At 39.2% G+C, this 27,173-nt stretch overlaps 1 protein-coding gene across 1 annotated transcript in view; it reads left to right on the top strand.

The window, feature by feature from the left end:
• Positions 1 to 25,601, top strand: part of LOC128665145 (uncharacterized) — a 52,229-nt gene extending 26,628 nt beyond the window's left edge. The window contains exons 7-8 of the mRNA XM_053719884.1: positions 13,096 to 13,213; positions 25,154 to 25,601. Coding sequence (XP_053575859.1) covers positions 13,096 to 13,213; positions 25,154 to 25,253 — 218 coding nt within the window. The 3' untranslated portion in view covers positions 25,254 to 25,601. The remainder of the gene's footprint in view (positions 1 to 13,095; positions 13,214 to 25,153) is intronic.
• The last annotated feature ends 1,572 nt before the right edge of the window (positions 25,602 to 27,173 follow it).

The raw sequence follows: 27,173 nt of genomic DNA, 5'->3' as shown, positions 1-27,173 counted from the left end.
CCGGTGTGGTGAAGACAAGGTAGGGAGATCTTCAGGGGGGTAGTGTTAGGTTTATTTAAGGGGGGTTTGGGTTAGATTAGGGGTATGTGGGTGGTGGGTTGTAATGTTGGGGGGTGGTATTGTGGGGGGTTTTTCAGGCAAAAGAGCAGTTTTCTTTGGGGCATGCCCCCACAAAATGCCCTTTTAAGGGCTGGTAAGGTAAAAGAGCTTTGAACTTTTTTTAATTTAGAATAGGGTAGGGAATTTTTTTTATTTTGGGGGGCTTTATTATTTTATTTGGGGGCTTAGAATAGGTGTAATTAGCTTAAAAATCTTGTAATCTTTTTATTATTTTTTGTAATTTAGTGTTTGTTTGTTTTTGTAATTTAGTTTAGTTTATTTAATTGTATTTTTAGATAGATATTTGTAGTTTATTTAATTTATTGATAGTGTAGGTGTATTTGTAACTTAGGTTAGGATTTATTTTACAGGTAATTGGGTAATTATTTTAACTAGGTAGCTATTAAATAGTTAATAACTATTTAATAGCTATTATACCTAGTTAAAATAATTAACAATTTACCTGTAAAATAAATATAAACCCTAACATAGCTACAATGTAATTATTAATTATATTGTAGCTATCTTAGGGTTTATTTTATAGGTAAGTATTTAGATTTAAATAGGAATATTTTAGTTTATAATATAAATTAGATTTATTTAATAAGAATTTAGTTAGGGGTGTTAGGGTTAGATAGAGTTAATATAGTTAATATAAATACTATAGTAACTATATTAACTATATTAACCCTAATATAATTAGGGTTAATATAGTTAATATATATAATGTAATAACTATATTATCTATAATATACTTAGGGTTAATATAGATAATATAGCTGGCGGCGGGGTAGGTAGATTAAATTAGGGGTTAATAATTTTAATATAGATGGCGGCGGTGTAAGGGGCTTACATTAGGGGTTAATACCATTAATATAGGTGGCGGCGGTGTAGGGAGGGCAGGTTATAGGGCAAAAGAGCTGTTAACTTTGGGGCAAAGCCCCGCAAAAGGCCCTTTTAAGGGCTGGTAATAGAGCTTATTACTTTATGGATATTAGATTAGGGGTTAATAATATTAATATAGCTGGCGGCGGTGTAAGGGTTCAGATTAGGGGATAGATCAGGTAGATGGTGGCGGTTTTAGGGGCTCACAGTAGGGGATAGATCAGTTAGATGGTGGCGGTTTTAGGGGCTCACAGTAGGGGGTTAGTTTATGTAGATGGCGGCGGTTTAGGGGTTAAATACTTTATTAGGGATTGCGGCGGGGGATCGCGGTTGACAGGTAGATAGACATTGTGCATGCGTTAGGTGTTAGGTTTTATTTAGCAGATCGCGGTTGACAGCTAGATAGACATTGCGCATGCGTTAGGTGTTAGGTTTATTTAGCAGCTAGTTTAGGGAGTTACGGGGCTCCAATAGTCAGCGTAAGGCTTCTTACGGCTGCTTTGTGTGGCGAGGTGAAAATGGAGTAAGATTTCTCCATTTTTGCCACGTAAGTCCTTACGCTGTATATTGGATACCAAACTGCGCTGGTTTGGTATACCTGCCTATGGCCCAAAAAACTACGGGCGACGGCAGAAATATACGCGCGTAACTTCTAGGTTACGCCGTATATAGGATACCAAACCCGCGCAAATATTGGCGTCGCCAGCTTTTGCGGGCGACGATTTTTATCGGATCGACCCCTAAGTGCAAATTAAATCAGTCCAGCATCAGCCGCTAGCAGCAATGCAACAAAAGGTAAGAGGAACTTTTTTAAATTACAAGTAATATAACAGTAAAAAACAGAGAACTTTTTTTTAAAAAGAAACAGTGCACAACAGAATTTTAATGGTTTAAAAAGATAGATAATCCCTATATTACCTATTCCCCAGTTTTACACAATCACACAGTTATATTAATATACTTATTACCTCTGTGATTACCTTGTATATAAGCCTCTGCAGACTACCCCCTAATTTCAGTTCTTTTAACAGACTTGCATTTTAGCCAATCAGTGCTGACTCCTAGGTAACGTCACGGGCATGAGCACAATGTTATCTATATGGCTCACATGAACTAACGCCCTCTAGTTGTGAAATTATGTTAAATAAGACAACAGATAAGGGCTAAGAAATTAGCATATGAGCCTCCTAGGTTTAAATTTCAACTAAGAGAGCAAAGCAAAATCGATGATAAAAGTACATTGGAAAGTTGTTTAAAATGACATGCCCTATCTGAATCATGAAAGTTTATTTTTGACTAGACTATCCCTTTAACTATTAACAGTGCTACTGAACTGAAACAAAAACAATGTACCTTTAAGAGAAGACACTAGGATCCTTTTTATACTTAATATAACAAATTTACGGCTAGATTACGAGTTTGGCGTTAGCCTTAAAAAGTAGCGTTAAAGGGACACTAAACCCCAAAAAATTATTTCATGCTTCAGGTGGAGAATACAATTTTAAACAACATTCCAATTTACTTCTATCTAATTTGCTTCATGTGTTAGATATCCTTTGTTGAAGAAATAGCAATGCACATGGGTGAGCCAATCACATGAGGCATCCATGTTTAGCCACCAATCAACAGCTACTGAACCTATCTAGATATGCTTTTCAACAAAGAATATCAAGAGAATGAAATAAGATAATAGATGTAAATTAGAAAGTTGTTTAAAATTGCATGCTCTTTCTAAATCATGAAAGAAAACATTTGGGTTTCATATCCCTTTAAGGGGTCCTAACGCTGCTTTTTAACGCCCGCTGTTATTACGAGTCAGGCAGGTACAGGTGTACTGCTCACTTTTCTTCCGCAACATTTCCATACTGCAAATCCCCTTACGTCAATTGCGTATCCTATATTTTCTATGGGATTTTCCTAACGCTGGTATATTACAAGTCTTGGAAGAAGTGAGCGGTACAGGCTCTACCTCCAAGACTTCTAACGCATATAAAAGTCAGTAGAGTTTTATGGGCTAACGCCAGAACAAAAAGCTCTTAACTAAAGTGCTAAAAAGTACACTAACACCCATAAACTACCTATTAACCCCTAAACTGAGGCCCCCCCACATCGCAAACACTATAATAAAATTATTTAAACCCTAATCTGCCGACCGGACATCGCCGCCACCTACATTATACCTATGAACCCCTAATCTGCTGCCCCTAACATCGCCGACACCTACATTATATTTATTAACCCCTAATCTGTCTCCCCCAACGTCGCCGCAACCTAACTACAATAATTAACCCCTAATCTGCCGTACCCCTAAACCGCCGCACTCCCGCCTCGCAAACACTATAAAATTTGTTATTAACCCCTAATCTGCTGTCCCTAACATCGCCGCCACCTACCTACAATTATTAACCCCTAATCTGCCGCCCCCAACGTCGCCGCTACTATATTAAATGTATTAACCCCTAAACCTAAGTCTAACCCTAACCCTAACACCCCCCTAACTTAAATCTATTTTTAATAAATCTAAAGAAATTACTATATTTAAATAAATTATTCCTATTTAAAACTAAATACTTACCTATAAAATAAACCCTAATATAGCTACAATATAACTAATAGTTACATTGTAGCTATTTTAGGATTTATTTTTATTTTACAGGCAACGTATTTATTTTAACTAGGCACAATAGTTATTAAATAGTTATTAACTATTTAATAACTACCTAGCTAAAATAAATACAAAAGTACCTGTAAAATAAACCCTAACCTAAGTTACAATTACACCTAACACTACTCTATAATTAAATTAATTACCTAAACTACCTACAATTAAATACATTTAAATGAAATAAACTAAATTACGAGAAAAAAATCCACTAAATTACAGAAAATAAAAAAGAAATTACAATATTTTAAACTAATTACACCTAATCTAATCCCACTAATAAAATAAAAAAGCCCCCCAAAATAATAAAATTCCCTACCCTAAACTAAATTACAAATAGCCCTTAAAAGGGCCTTTTGCGGGGCATTGCCCCAAAGTAATTAGCTCTTTTACCAGCCCTTAAAAGGGCTTTTTGCGGGGCATTGCCCCAAAGTATGTTCAGAATTATGTAACATTATTGTTTAGGTTTACTGACACTTTAATAAAGGTGTGATTATTTTTGCACTTCTCGTCTCAGTCTGATTCCTGGCACCCTGACATTACGCAAAGGCCATGAATCCTGATGCTGCTAATTATCACACCTTTAACTGCCATCATTTCCAGGATAGATGTACAGGATCACCGCTTGGATCAATTTGCACTAGCCCTGCAAACCCTGATGACTCGCACTGCACATTTGGACCAAAGTGTCCCGCAAGTTATGGCTGCTCCTGTTTCCGCTATTACACCTATGCCTACCAGGAGCATGTCCGGTTCTGCACCTCTACCTCAGCGATATGGAGGCGATCCTATTCAGTGCAGAGGGTTTTTGAACCAGGTGGGCATTTACTTTGGGATGTTACCTCAGGCGTTTCCCTCTGACATAGCTAAGGTGGGATTTCTCATCTCGTTACTCTCTGACAAAGCTCTTGCTTGGGCTAATCCCTTGTAGGAGACTAATAAACCTGTGATTTCAAATTACCCTGGATTTGTGGCCTCCTTTCGAAGGGTATTTGAGGTTCCGGCTCGCTCCTCCTCTGCTGTTAAACAACTCATGTCCATTCAGCAAGGTACAAGATCTGTTGCACAGTATGCTATTGAGTTCCGTACGCTTGCCGCAGAGGTAGGTTGGAACAATGAAGCCCTTGTTGCCGCCTTCTTTCATGGGCTCTCTGATGCAATTAAAGACGAAGTAGCCTGCACAGATTTACCAGAGGATCTCGAGGCATTGGTGTCTTTTTTGATCCTAATTGACATCAGACTCAGAGAGAGGCCCTCTTTCAAGGAGCGCTTGAGGAAGCCTCCTGTTCCATTGTCTCCTACATGTTCGTTCCCACCCATGCCTCCCTCTCCTCCCATGCCTCCTGGTCCCGACTAACCAGGTACTGCTGAGCCGATGCAGATGGGATTCACGCATCTCTCCATGGCGGAGAGGGCCTTTAGGAGGAGGGAGGGGCTCTGTCTCTATTGTGGGTTACAGGGCCACCTTTTTAAGGTCCTGTCGGGGGCAGACCTTGGGTGGTTTATCCTCGTCCCCGGAACTGCTTAAGGAGAAACCTTTGGTCACGGTTGTCCTTTCCTGGGTGGACTCCTCCATAATCACTCAGGCTCTTGTTGACTCCAGTGCTGCGGGCTATTTCATTGACAGTGCTTTTGTATCAAAGCACTCCATTCCTGTTTTGTCTCAGTCCATTCCGCTTGCTATTGAGGCCATTGATGGCAGGCACCTTCAGTCCGCACTCGTTACTCATGAAACTGCTCCATTGTCCATGGCTGTTGGGGCTCTCCATTTTGAAACCCTCCAGTTCCAGGTGATAAACTCTCTGCATTTTCCGGGTTATTCTGGAATCCCAGTCTCGACTGGCGCAGGTCCGAAATTTTGTTGTGGTCCCCGCAATGTATTTCCACTTGTCTTCGGAAACCAGTTAAAGTCTTGTGCACTTCTTCAGTAACTCAATTGCCAGAGGAGTACCAAGAGTTCCTAGACGTGTTTGACAATTTGCGTGCTGGTACGTTGCCTCCTCACCGGTCTCATAGACCTGCAACCCGGAGCCATTCCTCCTCGGGGCAGGGTGTACCCTCTGTCTGTTGCAGAGAATTGTGCTATGGAGGAGTATGTTGCTGATGCTCTGTCGTGGGGGCTCATCCGCAAATCCTGCTCTCCTTCAGGGGCTGGCTTCTTCTTTGTGAAGAAAAAGTGTGGTGAGTTAAGACCATGTATTGATTATAGGGGTCTTAATCATCTTAGCATTAAGAATGCTTACCCTATTCTGCTCATTACAGAACTCTTTGACCACCTCAAGGGAGCTACGCTCTTTACTAAACTTGATTTGAGAGGAGCATACAATCTTGTTAGGATTAAGGAGGGCCACGAATGGAAAACAGCATTTAACACCAGGAGCGGGCATTATGAGTATCTTGTAATGCCCTTTGGCCTATGTAATGCTCCTGCTGTTTTTCAGGAATTTATTAATGATGTCCTATGAGATATGTTGCAACAGTGTGTTGTGGTGTACTTAGACGACATCCTCATACACTCACCCACACTTGAGGCTCAACGTTCTGATGTTACACGGGTTCCTCAAAGACTACATGAGAACAGCCTGTTTTGTAAACTCAAGAAATGTGAGTTCCATCAGACTCAAGTAACCTTCCTAGGTTATGTTATCTCCATTGCAGGGTTCTCCATGGATCCTGACAATTTATCTGTAGTTCTGCAGTGGCCTCGCCCAGTTGGTCTTCGGTCTATTCAACGTTTTTTGGGGTTCGCCAATTACTATAGAAAGTTTATTAAAAACTTCTCTTCCTTGGTCAAACCTATCACAGACATGACCCGTAAAGAGAATGATCCACTCCATTGGTCACCTACTGCGACTGAGACTGGAGTAGGTGCCCTCTTGTCTCAACGTCCTACGTCTGACGGTTCCTTGCATCCGTGTGGTTTCTTCTCTAAGAAATTGTCTCCAGCGGAGTGCAATTATGAAATTGGCAACAGGGAATTACTGGCCATAATTTTGGCACTTATGGAATGGAGGCATCTTCTCCAGGGTACTAGCGTGCCAGTGCTCATTCTTACTGTCCGCAAGAATTTAACTTATCTATCTGAAGCAAAACGTTTGTCGCCCCGACAGGCCAGATGGGTGCTATTTTTGTCTCGGTTTAATTATGTGGTCTCCTACCTGCCTGGTAGTAAGAATGTTAGGGCTGATGCCCTCTCTCGACAATGTTCGCCTCTGTCCAAGGAGGAGTCTGTACCTACTCCTGTTATACCTCCTGACCATATTTTGGCTACCATATGTACTAATTTGACTTCTCCCTTGGGGGAGGAGATCCTGGCTGCACAAACCAATGCACCTCCTGAGAAACCTAGTGGTAAGTGTTTTGTTCCTGAGAATCTTCAAACTAAACTTTTGCACACTTACCACTATCCTAAAGCCGCAGGTCACCCAGGCAAGAAGCAAATGATTTGGTCTGTCACTCGACAATTCTGGTGGCCAGGTCTTCGTTCTGATGTTGCTACGTATGTTGCCTCCTGCTCAGTTTGTGCACAGAATAAGACTCTTCAACGTCTTCCTGTGGGTCTTCTTTAACCTATTGCTAATGGTGAGCCTCCTTGGACACATCTTTCCATGGACTTCATTGTCGAGCTCCCTGTTTCCAATAGCAATACTGTTATCCTTATGGTGGTTGACCGTTTTTCTAAAATGTCACATTGCATTCCCTTGATGAAGCTGCCTACCACTCAGGAGCTTGCTTCAATTTTTGCCCGGAGGTCTTCCATTTACATGGGTTACCCAAGGAGATAGTGTTGGACCAGGGTAGCCAGTTTGTCTCCAGATATTGGCGTTCCTTTTGTGCTCAAATGGGGATCCAGCTTTCCTTCTCCTCGGCATATCACTCTCAATCCAATGGGGCTGCGGAACGGTCTAATCAAGCTCTGGAACAGTTCCTCTGCTGCTATGTCTCAGATCACCACAATAATTGGTCTGAACTGTTACCTTGGGCAGAGTTTGCTCGTAATAGTGCTATTAATGATTCCTCCAAGTTATCCCGGTGCATGGCGAATTATGTGTTTCAACCATCCTTGTTGCCCGATACATTCATGTCTCAGGGTATTCCGGCTTTGGAGGAGCATCTCTGGCAACTCCGTTCCACGTGGGTGCAGATTCAGAATTGCCTTCATCGTTCTATGCAGCGCCAAAATTTCCAGGCTGATCGTAGGCATCTGCCCGCACCTTCCTACCAGGTTGGTAAAAGAGTTTAATATAAAAAGAAATTCCTGAGGAGGAAAAACCTAAGAGGATGCGCTTGGAACACAGGTTATCAAAGTAGGACCTAACACTTTATGATTGGGTTTGTACCCGTATGCATAAATAAATATAAACAGCACAGTGTTTGGTATGTGTGAAAAATTAATAACAATGAGGAGAAAAAAAAAAATTGTGAGTAAAACAAGTGCTCAGGACAATTTGTGTTTAATATTAGTGATACATTGAAATGATCAGATATCACAGATAAACAATGATATTTGTGGCGATGAGTAAAATATATAAAAAGTACTTATCAATGTCCCAAAAAATGCTGTGATGTAAAAAATAAGTGTCCAATCCTAATATGTGAACGGTGATGTGTTCAGGTGTTTGGCGTGCTCCTCTTGTGTCCCGCGGTGCGATGGGTCAGGGTGTCTAGAATGGAAGATAAACAAGGGGCGCCAACATAGTGTGAATCGTTAAAACAACAAATATAAAAGTGATGTGCAAAAAACTACTCACAAGGAAAGTGGCACCTTAAATGAATAAGGTGCGATAAAGCACGCTGACATTCAAATTCCAGCAGTCAGTACGCTGGAGGTCTCACCCAGAGGACCTGTGGAATCCAGATAGGCGTCTAGAAAGTAGCACCCACGTTTTTTAGGGCCAATGGTCGGACCAGGTGAGCTACAAGCTGATAGGTGTTCTCCTGCTGTACTCACGCTACCGAGACTTTTCTCCAAAACTGACAGTGTCAGTGTATGAAAGGTTCCGTGGTAAAAGTCCTGTTTCAAAAACAAGTGGATCGTGGAAAGAAGCAAAAATACCGGGTTGTGGTATAAAACAAACAGTATTTATTTTGCAACGTGTTTCTCAGTCTGGAATAGACTGAGAAACGCGTTGCAAAATAAATACTGTTTGTTTTATACCACAACCCGGTATTTTTGCTTTTTTCCACGATCCACTTGTTTTTGAAACAGGACTTTTACCACGGAACCTTTCATACACTGACACTGTCAGTTTTGGAGAAAAGTCTCGGTGGCGTGAGTGCAGCAGGAGAACACCTATCAGCTTGCAGCTCACCTGGTCCGGCCATTGGCCCTAAAAAACGTGGGTGCTACTTTCTAGATGCCTATCTGGATTCCTCAGGTCCTCTGGGTGAGACCTCCAGCGTACTGACTGCTGGAATTTGAATGTCAGCCTGCTTTATCGCACCTTATTCATTTAAGGTGCCACTTTCCTTGTGAGTCGTTTTTTGCACATCACTTTTATATTTGTTGTTTTAACGATTCACACTATGTTGGCGCCCCTTGTTTATCTTCCATGGTAAAAGAGTTTGGCTGTCCTCCTGCAACTTGAACCTTCATGTGCCTTCCAATAAATTGGCTCCCCATTATGTTGGTCTTTTTCGAATTCTCCGACGGGTTAATCCTGTGGCCTACGATCTTGACCTTCCTCCTGCTATGCGCATCTCCAATGTTTTTTCATGTCTCCCTCTTGAAACCATTGGTTTGTAATCGGTTTACCACTGTGTTGCCTCGTCCCCATCCTATCTTTGTTGACAACCATGAGGAGCATGAGGTCAGCAGCATTATTGACTCTCGTATGTCCAGGGGTCGCGTGCAGTATTTGGTTCACTGGAGGGGCTACAGTCCGGAGGAGCGCTCATGGGTTCCCTCCTCTGATGTTCATGCTCCCGCCCTCCTCCGTGCATTCCATGCCCATTTCCCCAATAAGCCTTTTGTCCTCCCGGGGGGGAGGGGTCATTGAGGGGAGGGTACTGTCAGGGTTTTTTCCCTGTTTTGTTTGCCATGTGCTGCTGGCAGCCATTTTACTCACCTCTCTTCCTTACTATGGTGCATTGTGGGGGATGCTGCTCATTTCCTGCACTTCCTTTTATGGCCAGACTGGTGTGCATCATCCATGTGAGACAGGATGCAGTCTCAGAATTGTGATGTCATTACTTATTATTTAAAGGGCCTCTGTTCAGTATGCTTTGCCTTTGCATTGTCTCAGACCTGTTTTTGAGAGTTTCTCTGTATTACCTGGCTGCTTGACGTCCTTCCTGGTTCCTGATCCCTGGCTTGTTCCTGACTCTGCGGTTTCCCTTGTTCCTGATTCCGGCTCATCTGACTATTCGGTTTGGCTCCTGACTCGGCTCGTCTGACTATCAGCACTGGTTTTGACTCCTGGCTTGTTATTTGACTTGTGGACTTTTTATTATTTTTTGCTATTAATAAAGGTGTGATTATTTTTGCACTTCTCGTCTCAGTCTGATTCCTGGCACCCTGACAATGGAGCAGATTCGCTGGTGGCTCGGACATCCAAAACGGAGCCTCCTCTTCATGTAATCTCCACCGCACACTGAAGATTGAATTCAAGGTACCCCTTTTATATTGGGGTACCTTGCATTCCTTTTGGCTGAAAATTTGAAATCAGCCAATAGAATGAGAGCTGCTTAAATCCTATTGGCTAATTTGAAAAGCCAATAGGATTTATGCAGAATGGTATGTGGGTGGTGGATTAGGGGTTAATAGGTTTATTTAGTGTTGGCGATGTGGGTGGTCAGCGGATTAGGGTTTAATAGGTTTATTTAGTGTTGAGGATGTGAGTGGGCGGCAGATTAGGGGTTATTAATTTAATTTAGGATTGGTGATGTGGGTGGGCGGTGGATTAGGAGTTTATAGGTTTATTATAGTATTTGTTATGCGGGGGATGGCTATTTAGGGGTTAATAGGTAGTTTATTGGTGTTAGTGTACTTTGTATACTTTTTTGTTATGAATTTTGTGAAACATTTTTGTTTCGCTAAATCCATAACTATTGGTCTTTGATTGCGGAATGGATCGTGGCAGTATAAGCTAAAATGCTAGCGTAATAGCCGGACAGCACAACTTGTAATATACGGGTGTGGGGTGTGACCTGAAAATTTCACACTCAAAATCCATTTTTTGAGTGCGGAATGGAAAGTTGCAGTATAGGCTAAAGTACTAGCGGTGAGCTGAATATTCCACTCGCAAAGGCCATTTTTTTAGGGGTATATTTTTGGTTTTAGATTAGATGGGGGTTAGGAGTTAGGTAGTTAAGTATTATTGGTGGGTTGTAGTGGTGTAGGGATATATAGGTTGGGGGTATTGTTGGTATAGGGGTCAAGTATCACACAACATCTACATCACTTTACAGCTGATCGAGACCGGTGACGTCAGACGCGAAGCTAGCAGCGTGAAGACTCCCGGTAAAGTATAAGCTGGAATAGTCAGAGGCACTGCAGGTGAGAGCGATATACACAGAAGCCAGCTCATACACCTTGGCGGTAAGACTAATTTTAGTGAAGCTAAGAAGTTATATGGATCCTACATGCATGTGAATTGAATTATCATAACACTGTTTTTAAGACTGTGAAAAGTAAAACCTTAACACAACCTTAACACACACTTGATTGCGGAACTATAAATTACACAGTACACGGAGTGTTTTGGGAACAATATGCCTGAATAAGGAGCAGCGTTTGTGTTCACATATAGCCACACAATAAAACGAACTTTAAACTAATTTTAAATGAACTTATAAGGGAATCTACCCTAACTTTTAAAAATACATTCTGCAACTTAAAGTTACAACTTGCCACTATTTTCCTTCATTTATTTGGATTCATAAGGACACTTTGTACAAATGACTATTTTGAGCATCTGACGTATAACTGTCAGATCGTATTCAACTAACAAACAGCTGATTTTCAAGATTTTTTGAGAGAGATTTTTTGAGGGTCATTTAAAGTCAAATTTTATCTTAGGAAATATCATATTGTTTCTAAAAAGTTTATATGTTTTTTATACTGATGAATTTTCTTTTACATTGATGAATTTGATAGACGAATGTTATGAATGAGGCGTGTTGAATGAACAGTATTATCCATTGTATATTTATTTTAAGATTGTGCTAAAACCTTATAAATCAAGAATAATATAGATATTATTTACTTTGAAGTGAAGTGTTTTCAATCACTAAGAAAAATATTTGAATTGTACCATCAGTTGTCCCCTCAAAATTAAGGGTCAACCCATATACATTTATATTTTAGTTTATATTTTTGAGAAATATCTCCCACAGCTTATTAGCGCCATCTACAAACTATATTTAATGGAACCAGCAAATTAACAGACCTTGTTACTACAGCATGGGGGGAGGGGTAAACAGTGTCACTATACAGTACCACTATATACAGTACGGGGGGCTGGACCATGTCACTGACTACTGTGGTCACTTTATAAAGTACTGGGGCAGGTAGGGTAAGGCCAGCCATCTCACCGGCAGATTACAGACTATGTCACTGACTCACTATATACAGTACTGGTGGGTTAAACAGTGTCACTATATACAGTAATAGGGGGTCAGACCATCTCACAGACTGTGGGCACAGGGTATCTCCTTTTGTAGACATGTAATCTAATTCACATTTTTTTTCCCGTGTTAAATGTTAAAAAAAAAAAAAAAAAAAGATATGTATCAAATTCACTTTTTTTTTTTTGGTGGGGGGCCCTTCTTAGATTCTTGCACCTGGGCCCTGTGGTTTCTAATTACGCCTCTGGTTAGGAAGTTTATTGCTGTTGGCTATTGGTGGTATAGGGGTTAATAGTTTAAGAAGTGTATTATGGTGGGTTATTGGTGATATCTGGGTTAAGTAGTGTAGGGTTAGTGTTCAGTGGTGGGTTATGACGGTTTAGGGGTACATAGGTATGAAGGTGCTATAAATTTAAAAGGGATCCATTACTTTATATCTGCAGTGTCGGTGCCGATGCTGCTTGGAATATTTCACCAGCATCGCCACCGATTGTGACCTAAAATGTCCCTCTCAATGCTCAATGCTGCCTTTAAAGAGTATTGGTGGCACTTTTGAATATTTTGCCGGCATTCTCAACATTGCATCGGATCCCTTTTGAATGTATCGCTGCCTCGCAGCACTTTTGATCATTGTGGACTTTGTGAGTTGTTTTTATTACTGCTTTACAACTGCTGACTACTGTAAATGCAGTGTTAATACACTTGGAAAACTTAAATGTTAAACATTAACATTTCTTCAAAAATTAGCCTGATATACATTAGCAATTATAATTGTTTCTATGTTCTAATTATTTCAGGAGTTTTAACAGGAAGCTGTGCTAAGTAAAAAAAATTAGCCTGATCAACAATTTAACATTTCTTTCTTTTCTTCTTTTTTTAAGGAATTTTTGATGGTTATTGTGCTCCATATGCGAATCATGCAATAATTATTGTTGGTTATGGAACTAAGGAAGGGGAGGATGAGGATGATAATGAAGATTACTGGATAATAAAGAATAGGTAAGAAAATGTTATCGCTGATGTTACTTAAATAGTTTGAGCTTCTTGAAACAATACTATCATGTATCCCATACAGACGGCTTGATTGCGAGTTGTGCGTTAGGGTAAAAAAGCAGCGTTAAGAGGTCCTAAAGCTGCTTTTTTACGCCCACTGGTATTACGAGTCTTGAAGGTTTAGGGTCACCGCACTTCTTTGGCCTTACCGCAAAACGACTTACGTAAACTTTGTAAAGTCTTTTTCTATGGCACTTCCATAGAGCTAATATTACGAGTCTGTCCTGGGAGGCCAAAAAGTGAGCGGTACACCCTACCCTGTCAAGAGTCCTAACGCATTTAAAAGTCAGTAATTATGAGTTTTATGGTACAACGCCGTAACATAAAACTCATAACTAAATTGCTAAAAAGTACACTAACACCCATAAACTACCTATTAACCCCTAAATCGAGGCCCTCCCGCATCTCAAACACTATAATAACATTTTTACCCCCTAATCTGCCGCTCCAGACACCGCTGCCTACTACATTATATTTATGAACCCCTAATCTGCTGCCCCAACATCGCCGACACCTACATTATATTTATTAACCCCTAATCTGCTGCCACCTACCTACACTTATTAAGCCCTAATCTGCCACCCCCAACGTCGCCACCACTATACTAAATGTATTAACCCCTAAACCTAAGTCTAACCCTAACCCTAACACCCCTTAACTTAAATATAATTAAAATAAATCTAAATAAAATTACTTTAATTAACTAAATTATTCCTATTTAAAACTAAATACTTACCTATAAAATAAACCCTAAGCTAGCTACAATATAACTAATAGTTACATTGTAGCTAGCTTAGGGTTTATTTTTATTTTACAGGAAAGTTTGTATTTATTTTAACTAGGTAGAATAGTTATTAAATAGTTATTATTATTTAATAACTACCTAGCTAAAATAAATATAAAAGTAGCTGTAAAATAAAACATATCCTAAGTTACACTAACACCTAACACTACACTATAATTAAATAAATTAACTAAATTAAATACAATTACCTAAATAAATTAAATTAGCTAAAGTACAAAAAAACCCCACTAAATTACAGAAAATAATAAACAAATTAATAAACAAATTACAGATATTTAAACTAATTACCCCTAATCTAATAGCCCTATCAAAATAAAAAAAAACCTAGCCTAAACTAAACTACCAATAGCCCTTAAAAGGGCCTTTTGCGGGGCATTGCCCCAAAGTAATCAGCTCTTTTACCTGTAAAAAAAAAATACAAACAACCCCTCCAACAGTAAAACCCACCACCCACACAACCAACCCCCCAAATAAAATACTGTCTAAAAAAACCTAAGCTCCCCATTGCCCTGAAAAGGGCATTTGGATGGGCATTGCACTTAAAAGGGTGGTTAACTCTTTTGCAGGCCCAAACCCTAATCTAAAATAAAAACCCACCCAATACACCCTTAAAAAAACCTAACACTAACCCCCTGAAGATCGACTTACCGGGAGAAGTCTTCATCCAAGCCGGGCCGAAGTCCTCAACGAAGTTGGGAGAAGTCTTCATCCAAGTCGTGCGAAGTGGTCCTCCAGACGGGCAGAAGTCTTCATCCAGACAGCATCTTCTATCTTCAACCATCCGGCGCGGAACGGGTCCATCTTCAAGACATCCGACATGGAGCCTCCTCTTCATCTGACGACTAAAGATGAATGAAGGTACCTTTAAGTGACGTCATCCAAGATGGCGTCCCTTAGATTCCGATTGGCTGATAGAATTCTATCAGCCAATCAGAATTAAGGTAGAAAAAATCCTGTTGGCTGATGCAATCAGCCAATAGGATTGAAGTTCAATCCTATTGGCTGATCCAATCAGCCAATAGGATTGAGCTTGCATTTTATTGGCTGTTCCAATAAGCCAATAGAATGCGAGCTCAATTCTATTGGCTGATTGGATTAGCCAATAGGATTGAACTTCAATCCTATTGACTGATTGCATCAGCCAATAGGATTGTTTCTACCTTAATTCCGATTGGCTGATAGAATTCTATCAGCCAATCGGAATCTAAGGGATGCCATCTTGGATAACGTCAATTAAAGGTACCTTCATTCATCTTTAGTCGTAGGATGAAGAGGATGCTCCATGTCGGATGTCTTGAAGATGGACCTGCTCCGCGCCGGATGGATGAAGATAGAAGATGCCGTCTGGATGAAGACTTCTGCCCATCTGGAGGACCACTTCGCCCGGCTTGGATGAAGACTTCTCCCAGCTTTGTTGAGGACTTCGGCCCGGCTTAGATGAAGACTTCTCCCGGCTTCGTTGAGGACTTCGGCCCGGCTTGGATGAAGACTTCTCCCAGTAAGTCGATCTTCAGGGGGTTAGTGTTAGGTTTTCTTAAGGGTGTATTGGGTGGGTTTTATTTTTAGGTTAGAGTTTGGGCCTGCAAAAGAGCTAACTGCCCTTTTAAGGGCAATGCCAATCCAAATGCCCTTTTCAGGGCAATGGGGAGCTTAGGTTTTTTTAGATAGTATTTTATTTGGGGGGTTGGTTGTGTGGGTGGTGGGTTTTACTGGGGGGGGTGTTTGTATGTTTTTTTACATGTAAAAGAGCTGATTACTTTGGGGGGGTTGTATGTTTTTTTTTTACATGTAAAAGAGCTGACTACTTTGGGGCAATGCCCTGCAAAAGGCCCTTTTAAGGGCTATTGGTAGTTTAGTTTAGGCTAGGGGTTTTTTTTATTTTGGGGGGGCTTTTTTATTTTGATAGGGATATTAGATTATGTGTAATTAGTTTAAATATCTGTAATTTGTTTATTATTTTCTGTAATTACTGTTTGTTTGTTTTTTGTACTTTAGCTAATTTAATTTAGGTAATTGTATTTAATTTAGTTAATTTATTTAATTATAGTGTATTGTTAGGTGTAAGTGTAGGTTAGGTTTTATTTTACAGGTAAATTTGTATTTATTTTAGCTAGGTAGTTATTAAATATTTCATAACTATTTAATAACTATTCTACCTAGTTAAAATAAATACAAACTTGCCAGTAAAATAAAAATAAACCCTAAGCTAGCTACAATGTAATGGTTTATTGTATAGGTAAGTATTTAGTTTTAAATAGGAATAATGTAGTTAATGATAGTAATTTTCTTTAGATTTATTTAAATTATATTTAAGTTAGGGGGTGTTAGGGTTAGACTTAGATTTAGGGGTTAATAACTTTAATATAGTGGCGGCGACGTTGGGGGCGGCAAATTAGGGGTTAATAAATGTAGGTTGGTGGCGTCGATGTTAGGGACGGCAGATTAGGGGTTAATAATATTTAACTAAAGTTTTGAGGCGGGAGTGCGGCGGTTTAGGGGTTAATAAATTTAATATAGTGGTGGCAATGTTGGGGGCGGCAGATTAGGGGTTAATAAATAGTATGTAGGTGTCTGCGATGTTGGGGGCAGCAGATTAGGGGTTAATACATATAATGTAGGTGGCGGCGGTGTCCGGAGCGGCAGATTAGGGATTAATAAATATAATGTAGGTGTCAGCGATGTCGGGGGCGGCAGATTAGGGGTTAATAAGTGTAATATTAGGGGTGTTTAGACTCGGGGTTCATGTTAGGGTGTTAGGTGTAAACATAAATGTTATTTCCCCATAGGAATCAATGGGGCTGCGTTAGTGAGTTTTATGCTGCTTTTTTGCAGGTGCTAGACTTTTTAACTGTTAACTGTCCCTTTAAAAAGGAAAAAGAAACTAAGGGCGCGATCCGATATAGATCGTAGTTTGCGGCGCAAGCGAGGGAACCCGCGTCGCCCGCAGTTTCAGCTCGCAACTCGAGCTATCTTATATACGGCGCCGTCAGATGCTAAAGTGCCGTAAGTCTGATAAACCAGCGATGTCCAGAAATCTGCGCAAGTACAAATTTCTGGCGTCGCCAGTGACTTACGGCACGTTAGAAACTGCCGGAGCCTACAAAACCTGACTAAAGTCTAAATCACCCGCACTGTCTAACACGCCTCCCTAACATAGCCCGACAAGTCTAACACGCCTCCCTAACATAGCCCGACACGTCTAACCCTCTATCCGCTATCCCCCCTCACTATCCTAACAATAAAATATGTATTAACCCCTAAACCGCCGCTCCCGGAGCCCGCCGCAACCTAATACAATTATTAACCCCTAAACCGCCGCCAGCTATATTAAATCTATAACCCCCCTAAAGTGAGCCCCTAACACCGCCGCCATCTACCTTACCTACCCCCTAAAGTGAGCCCCTACCCCGCCGCTATCTATTGTAAAATAATATTGGTTCAGCCAATCGGATTGAACTTGAATCTGATTGGCTGATTCAATCAGCCAATCAGATTTTTCTACCTTAATTACGATTGGCTGATAGAATCCTATCAGCCAATCGGAATTCGACGGACGCCATCTTGGATGACGTCATTTAAAGGAACCTCATTCGTCGGGAAGTCGTCGTGCCGGAAGGATGCTCCGCGGCGGAGGAGAGAAGAAAGAAGATTGAAGATGCCGATTTGCTTGAAGACATCGCCGATGGAAGAAGACTCTCTGCCGCTTGCTTCAAGACATCGCCCGGATGGAAGAAGACTTCACTGCCGCTTGCTGGAAGACAACTGGGTGAATACAAGGTAGGGAGATCTTCAGTGGGGTAGTGTAAGGTTTATTTAAGGGGGGTTTGGGTTAGATTAGGGGTATGTGGGTGGTGGGTTGTAATGTTCGGGGGTGGTATTGTGTTTTTTTTTTTGCAGGCAAAAGAGCAGTTTTCTTTGGGGCATGCCCCCACAAAAGGCCCTTTTAACCCCTTAATGACCACAGCACTTTTCCATTTTCTGTCCGTTTGGGACCAAGGCTATTTTTACATTTTTGCAGTGTTTGTGTTTAGTTGTAATTTTCCTCTTACTCATTTACTGTACCCACGCATATTATATACCGTTTTTCTCGCCATTAAATGGACTTTCTAAAGATACCATTATTTTCATCATATCTTATAATTTACTATAAAAAAATTTATAAAATATGAGGAAAAATTGAAAAAAAATACACTTTTTCTAACTTTGACCCCTAAAATCTGTTACACATCTACAACCACCAAAAAACACCCATGCTAAATAGTTTCTAAATTTTGTCCTGAGTTTAGAAATACCCAATGTTTACATGTTCTTTGCTTTTTTTGCAAGTTATAGGGCCATAAATACAAATAGCACTTTGCTATTTCCAAACCATTTTTTTTCCAAAATTAGCGCTAGTTACATTAGAACACTAATATCTTTCAGGAATCTCTGAATATCCATTGACATGTATATATTTTTTTTTAGTAGACATCCCAAACTTTTGATCTAGGCCAATTTTGGTATATTTCATGCCACCATTTCACCGCCAAATGCGATCAAATAAAAAAAATTGTTCACTTTTTCACAATTTTTTTCACAAACTTTAGGATTCTCACTAAAATTATTTACAAATAGCTTGTCCAATTATGGCACAAATGGTTGTAAATTCTTCTCTGGGATCCCCTTTGTTCAGAAATAGCAGACTTATATGGCTTTGGTGTTGCTTTTTGGTAATTAGAATGCCACTAAATGCCACTACGCACCACACGTGTATTATGCCCAGCAGTGAAGGGGTTAATTAGGGAGCATGTAGGGAGCTTTTTGGGGTAATTTTAGCTTTAGTGTAGTGTAGTAGACAACCCCAAGTATTGATCTAGGCCCATTTTGGTATATTTCATGCCACCATTTCACCGCCAAATGCGATCAAATTAAAAAAAACGTAAAATTTTTCACAATTTTAGGTTTCTCACTGAAATCATTTACAAACAGCTTGTGCAATTATGGCACAAATGGTTGTAAATGCTTCTCTGGGATCCCCTTTGTTCAGAAATAGCAGACATATATGGCTTTGGCGTTGCTTTTTGGTATTTAGAAGGCCGCTAAATGCCGCTGCGCATCACACGTGTATTATGGCGAGCAGTGAAGGGGTTAATTAGGTAGCTTGTAGGGAGCTTGCAGGGTTAATATCACATTTAGTGTAGAGCTCAGCCTCCCACCTGAAACATCAGACCCCCTGATCCCTCCCAAACAGCTCTCTTCCCTCCCCCACCCCACAATTGTCCCTGCCATCTTAAGTACTGGCAGAAAGTCTGCCAGTACTAAAATAAAAGCTATATTTGTTGTTTTTTAGTGTTTTTAAAAAGCATATTTACATATGCTGTTGTGTACTATACCCCCCTTAGCCCCCAACCTCACTGATCCCCCCCAAACAGCTCTATAACCCTCCCACTCTAACTTAATATGCGCCATCTTGGGTACTGGCAGCTGTCTGCCAGTACCCAGTTTAGAAGAAAACATGGGGGGGGTTTTTATTTTTATTAAAATTTTCTGTAGTGTAGCTTCCACCCACACAAAACCAACCCCCCACCCCTCCACGATCTCTTTTTGTGCTTTTGCACAAACAAGATTTGGGCATTTTTTCCTAGCAATATTTTCCGTAGTGTAGCGGTTCCCACCCGCTCCCGCCCCGTGCACGCGCCCACCCGCCAACCTCCGTGCACGTGCGCGCCCCCGCGCGCGCCCCCTAATGGTCCCGCCTCCGATCCCGCCCCCCTTGATGTCAGAGGATACACTGATGGCCGCCCACCCGCCTCCCAAGTCGGCTCCCACCCACCAACGATACCGGCCATCGATGTCCGGTGCAGAGAGGGCCACAGAGTGGCTCTCTCTGCATCGGATGGCCATGTAAAGTTATTGCAGGATGCCTCCATATCGAGGCATCACTGCAATAACCGGAAAGCAGCTGGAAGCGAGCAGGATCGCTTCCAGCTGCTTTCCACACCGAGGACGTGCAGGGTACGTCCTCAGGCGTTAACTGCCTTTTTTTTGAGGACGTACCCTGCACGTTCTCGGTCATTAAGGGGTTAAGGGCTGGTAAGGTAAAAGAGCTTTGAACTTTTTTTAATTTAGAATAGGGTAGGGAATTTTTTTATTTTGGGGGGCTTTATTATTTTATTAGGGGGCTTAGAATAGGTGTAATTAGCTTAAAAATCTTGTAATCTTTTTTTTATTTTTTGTAATTTAGTGTTTGTTTTTTTTGTAATTTAGTTTAGTTTATTTAATTGTATTTTTAGATAGATATTTGTAGTTTCTTTAATTTATTGATAGTGTAGGTGTATTTGTAACTTAGGTTAGGATTTATTTTACAGGTAATTGGGTAATTATTTTAACTAGGTAGCTATTAAATAGTTAATAACTATTTAATAGCTATTATACCTAGTTAAAATAATTAACAATTAACCTGTAAAATAATTATAAACCCTAACATAGCTACAATGTAATTATTAATTACATTGTAGCTATCTTAGAGTTTGTTTTATAGGTAAGTATTTAGATTTAAATAGGAATATTTTAGTTTATAATATGAATTAGATTTATTTAATAAGATTTTAGTTAGGGGTGTTAGGGTTAGATAGAGTTAATATAGTTTATATAAATACTATAGTAACTATATTAACCCTAATATAATTAGGGTTAATATAGTTAATATATATAATGTAATAACTATATTAACTATAATATACTTAGGGTTAATATAGATAATATAGCTGGCGGGGGGGGGTAGGTAGATTAAATTAGGGGTTAATAATTTTAATATAGATGGCGGCGGTGTAAGGGGTTCACATTAGGGGATAGATCAGTTAGATGGTGGCGGTTTTAGGCGCTCACAGTAGGGGGTTAGTTTATGTAGATGGCGGCGGTTTAGGGGTTAAATACTTTATTAGGGATTGCGGCGGGGGATCGCGGTTGACAGGGAGATCGACATTGCGCATGCGTTAGGTGTTAGGTTTATTTTAGCAGATTGCGGTTGACAGGGAGATAGACATTGCGCATGCGTTAGGTGTTAGGTTTATTTTAGCAGATCGCGGTTGACAGGGAGATAGACATTGCGCATGCGTTAGGTGTTAGGTTTATTTTAGCAGATCGCAGTTGACAGGGAGATAGACATTGCGCATGCGTTAGGTGTTATGTTTATTTTAGCAGCCAGTTTAGGGAGTTACGGGGCTCCAATAGTCAGCGTAAGGCTTCTTACTGCTTTTTGTGGCGAGGTGAAAATGGAGTAAGATTTCACCATTTTCGCCACGTAAGTCCTTACGCTGTATATTGGATACCAAACTGCGCGGGTTTGGTATACCTGCCTATGGCCCAAAAAACTACAGGCAACGGCAGAAATATACGCGCGTAACTTCTAGGTTACGCCGTATATAGGATACCAAACCCGCGCAAATATTGGCGTCGCCAGCTTTTGCGGGCGACGATTTTTATCGGATCGACCCCTAGGCATCTAGTTGGACAGTCCATTTATGCATAGGCTGACCATATTGCCGCTTTAAGAAGGAACACATATGAAAAATACATATGTGAGGGTTCTTATACAAAACCATTTCTTTAAACAGCCCTGAAAACAGCCTTGACATATGTATTTTTCATATGTGTCCCTTTTTAAAGCGGCAATATGGTCAGCCTAGTTATGCAGCATGAATTCCCTAACTGCAACGGTACTTTTATACATATTTAGTGTAAAACATGATTTCCTAATTATTGTATATCTTATATAAATGTATACGATATGGCCAAAAGTATCTAGACTTTCCTAATAACTATTGAGTTTGGGTGTTTTAGCCACACCCATTGTTAACAAGTGCATAAAACCATCACAGAGCCCTTAAATCTCCATAGACTAACATTTGCAGTATAATGGGTCAAACTGAAGAGCTCAGTGATTTTAAATGTGACACTGTCATATCATGATACCATTAACTGTAATTGTTAATATTATGAAGTAGAAGCATCTAGGAAAAACATCAATCCAGTCACAAAGTGGTAGAGCAAGCAAAATCATAGAGTGGGGCTGCTGAGTGATGAAGAGTGTAGCACATATACATTATCTGTTGCTGCAGAGTTCCAAACTGCCTCTGGAAGCAGCATCAGCACAAGATCTGAGCATTGGGAACTTCATGTAATGGGTTTCCATGGCCAAACAGCTGTACACAAGCCTCACATGTGCAATGTCAAGCCTCAGCTGGACGCAGCCTGCCACCACTGGACACTGGAGCAGCGGAAATGTGTTCTCTGGAATGATAAATCACACATCACTATCTCACACTCTAATGAAAGAATATGGGTGTGGCAAATGCCAGTACAACACTACCTACTGGTAGGCATAGTGCCTTCTATACAATTTGGTCTTGGAGAGATAATGATCTGGGCTGTTTTTTAGGGTTTGGACTAAGCCACTTAGTTCCAGTGAATCTTAATTCTACAAGATACAAAGACATTTTAGACAATTGGGTGCTTTCAATGTTGTGCCAAAAGTTTTGGGAAGGCTTTTCCCTGTTCCAGTAAGACTGTATCCCTGTGTGGTCCATGAAAACTTGTTTTGATGTGTTTGGTGTAGAAGAACTCAAGTGTCCTGCAAGTTATACCTCTCATCCAACATCAGGGCCTGACTTCACAAATGCTCTTTTTGATGAACGTGCACAAATTCCCACAGACACACTCCAAAATCTTGTGGAAAGCCTTCCCAGAAGAGGGGTGACTGTTATAACCACAAAAGGATGGAAATAACTCTATATTATTGCCAATGGTTTTGGAATGGGATGTCCAACAAGCGCATATAGGTGTGATGGTCAAGTGTCCACATACGTTTGGACTTATAGTGTATTACAATATACTGATTTCTACATTTTTTCATCTGACTCATCAGGCTAACAAGGCTACTCCAATATCTATAAATCCAGTATATCAAGTAAATCAACTATATTATTTTACAAAAATATATATAAAATGTTGGTAAATGATTACAACTCTGTTGAATAATATACATTATTATATGATACAGGTATTTCAAACGTATGTGAGGAGAATATTTATTAGTATCACATTCACCAAAGTAAATTTATATTTTAGATAGGACATAAAACTCTAGGAACTAATGTGTTACAGAATATTAGCCTTGTGTTAATCACCAGGTCACATAAATAATTAACCTCTGATTTCCATTACACTTTAAATGATATATACTTTAATAAATATGTTGTTGCTACTACTAGCTAATATAGAGGATAGGGCTAACATGAGGAAAAAATCAAACATCAGCAACTCCTATTATCTATATTGTCATGGGCTGGAGCATATAACTGAGAGAAGTAAAGCTAGCCTTGTGTCAATACTAGCACTAAGGTACCCTAACATAAAGATTCATGTTTAGTTAAAGGAAGATTCAAGATTACAAGACAACATTGTCTATTTCTTAAGATAATTTTATTTTAAATACATTTTCATTTTTTTTTCTATGCTTCTGCTTCAAAACAGTTAAAAACCTAGTCAAAGTTGTGGTCCTGGAACAACCAAATTCTGCTATACTAGAATAAACCTTTAAACACTTTAGCTGTACAAATGGCACTCTTACTGTTGTGTTCAAGCGATATCGGGTTTTTGTGTGCAACAGAAATATCGTTCATATTAGAAGTTGAAAGTAAAAGCGATCACAAGAGTGCAAACGCATTTTATGTTGTCTGGTTAACGCAACTGAAAACTGTGCAAAGGAAAGTACGCAAAAAAAAGTTTCACTAAACAACATAAATAGATTATAATTTACAGTTAGACTCAAATAAACACTAACTGATAAAAAATATTGATATAAATATTTTAAAAAATTATACTGGTTAAAAGTTATATGGAGTATGATGAGGAGTTTTACTGCTATATTGTATAAATACATACATATACATAACTAAATATGTGTATGTGTATGTGTATATATATATATATATATATATATATATATATATATATATATATATATATATATATATATATATACACAGTATATATATATATATATATATATATATATATATATATATATATATATATATATACAGTATATATATATATATATATATATATATATACACATATATATACTGTATGTGAGTGTGTGTGTACATATGTATTTATGTGTTTTACTGTATATTTACTGTACATATTTCATATTCCAATGTTCTTCCCAAATAGGAACATTTTATTTTTATTGTAAATATCTATTCCTATAGCTATATAGGTATAGATATCTATTTTACATTAACATTATCAGATATATATAGAATTATATATTGATTAATTAAAAAATCATTTTTTTCTATTTAAAATATTCCTAATTCCACTTTAGATCTAAAGCGCGTAACCTGAAGCACATTATGCATATTAACATTCCTCTATTCTTCACATAGGAAAAAAAAATATTTTTATTATTAAATATTTATTTCTATATTATCCGATAAAGTTAATGTAAAATATATATCTATACATATATGTATAGGAATAGATATATAGGCATAGGTATATATAGATATACTGTATATACAGTATATATATATATATATATATATATATATATATATATATATATATATATATAAATATATATTTACAATAAAAATACAATTTTCCTGTATGTGAAGAACATTGGAATGTGAAATATTCATAACTCCTGTTGGTTTAGCGCACGAGCGATAAGTGTTAAGTTTTTCTTCCACGGTCTCCAGTGAAGTCTATGGGGGAGAATATGTTTGAGGTTGCAATATTCGATGTCCTATCCTATGGTTAAACTTTTTACTTTAAACTTGTAATACATACACTACCTGATGCGTGCAAAAAGCTTACTTCTAGCAAAGTTTACATTCAAGTGAAAGCACTAAATACCGCACCACTTGTAATTTAGCGCACTATCTGTTATTGAATTTTGTTGTCTGATATACAAATACCTGTTTAAACAATGTTATAATTGATAGTAAATTTGACAGAAACAATAACCAAATATTTTTTTTATTTTTTTTTTTAAATAAAATGTTATATGCTAAAATATTTTCTTCATGCAGCTGGGGCGACATGTGGGGAGAAAATGGTTATGCAAAAATAAAACGCAATGTCAACATGTGTGAAATCGGAGATGACGCATCAACCCTTGATCTTATTTGATGATGAGAAAACCTGAGTGTAGCTTGTGTGACTTCAGATTACTTCCCCATTTTGATATGTGCTTATAAAGTTATTGTTTGCTTATTGCAAAGGTTCAAAAAATTTTCTGTTGCTGTTGTTTTTTTCTTAATATAAATTGTGGCTTGAATGCATTTAAATTGATATTGATTTTTTTTTTGTTTTTTTGTTTTTGTTTTGTTGCTTTTGCATATGAAAGGTACTAATTACTTTTAAAGACAACCACAAAAAACTTGTTTGGGCTTTACTTTATTGAAATGAATTGTATTATGAAATGTTTAAGGATGTATCAATTCCACATAATAAAATGAACATAGCATGGAAAATGTATGATTGTACTACTTTAGTGCATTTTTTACTCTTCACCATTAATTAGTCAAAAATTACTGTATTTAAAAAGTGATTATCACAGAAATTGTAAAACAAATTCTAAAATCCTAACTAAAAGAAAAATAAAACACAAGGGCAGTTATCCTACATAAAACAACCAGAGCTAATATGAAAATATTTTTTAAAAAAAGCAGGGGAGGGTTAGCAACTTTATTATTATCAAGTATTTGTAGAGCACCAACAGATTCTGCAGAGCTATAAACATAGGTGGTATACAAGATAACATTTACAGGGATCAAATGGGTAGAGGGCCCTGCCGAGAGTTGCACTGTTGAAGTCGACTTTTGTTAAGGTAAACTACAAACAGATGGGCTCATAGGCTTACATGCTAAGGGGTTCAAGGAGATAGCAGTGGAGTTAGGAAGGTTAGCGTAGGTTGTATGCAAACCTGAACAGCAGAGTCTTTAGGGAGCGCTTGAAGCTTTCAAAACTAGGGGAGAGTCTTGTGGAGCAAGGTAGAGAGTACCATAAGATGGGAGCCAGTCTGGAAAAGTCTTGTAAATGGGAATGTGAGGAGGTAACAAGAGTGGAGGAGAGTAGGAGATCATGAGCGGAGCAAAGGAGACGGGAGGAAGAGTATCTAGAGACAAGGTTTCAGATGTAGAGGGAAGCAGAGCAGTTTAGGGCTTTTAATGTCAGAGTGAGAATTTTGTGTTTAATCCTGGAGGCAAGAGGAAGACGGTAATGGGATTGGCAGAGAGGTGCAGCAGATGAAGAGCGACGTGTAAGGAAGATGAGCCTGGCAGAGGCATTATTTATGGATTGTAAAAGACTGAGGACAGAGCCTTGCGGTACCCCAACAGAAAGTGGTAATGGGGCAGAAGATGCCCCAGAGAAGGCTACACAAAAGTTACAGTTAGACAGATAGAAAGGGAACCATGAGGGAGCTGTGTTGCAGATGCTGAAGTATTGGAGGGTTTGTAGCAAAAGAGGGTGGTCGACAGTATCAAAGGCTGCAGACAGATCAAGGAGGATAAGCAGAGAGAAGTGGCCTTTGGATTTTGCTGTATGTAGGTCATTGGTAACCTTAACAATTGCTGTCTTTGTGGAGTTATGGGGGCGAAATCCAGATTGCAGTGGGTCAAGGAGGCAGTTTAATGTAAGGAAATTGGATAGACGTGCATATACTAGCTTTTCAAGAAGCTTTGAGGCAAGATGGAGTAGGAAAATAGAGTGGTAGTTGGATGGGGAAGTTGGATTGAGAGAAGGTTTTTTAGAGGATAGGTGTGACCAGTGCATGTTCAAGAGATGAAGGAAATATACCAGTGCTGAGGGAGAGGTTGAAGATGTGTGTGAGTATAGGGGTAAGGGTAGAAGACAGGGAGGGGTGTAGCTGTGAGGGGATGGGGTCGAGGGAACAGGTAGTGAGGTGAGACAACAGTATAAGGGCAAAAACTTCTTCCTCTGTAACAGGGGCAAAAGAGCTAAATTTATGGCTATGTGGGTTTTGGATGATTGTGAGTTTTTGAGGGGTTGGAGACCATTAGTATGTTGAGAGCTGATTTCATTTCT

Source organism: Bombina bombina, chromosome 6 (assembly GCF_027579735.1).
Source record: "Bombina bombina isolate aBomBom1 chromosome 6, aBomBom1.pri, whole genome shotgun sequence".
NCBI lineage: Eukaryota > Metazoa > Chordata > Amphibia > Anura > Bombinatoridae > Bombina > Bombina bombina.
The sequence above is the reverse complement of the archived record's forward strand: the minus strand, read 5'-3'. Positions and strand labels throughout refer to the sequence as shown.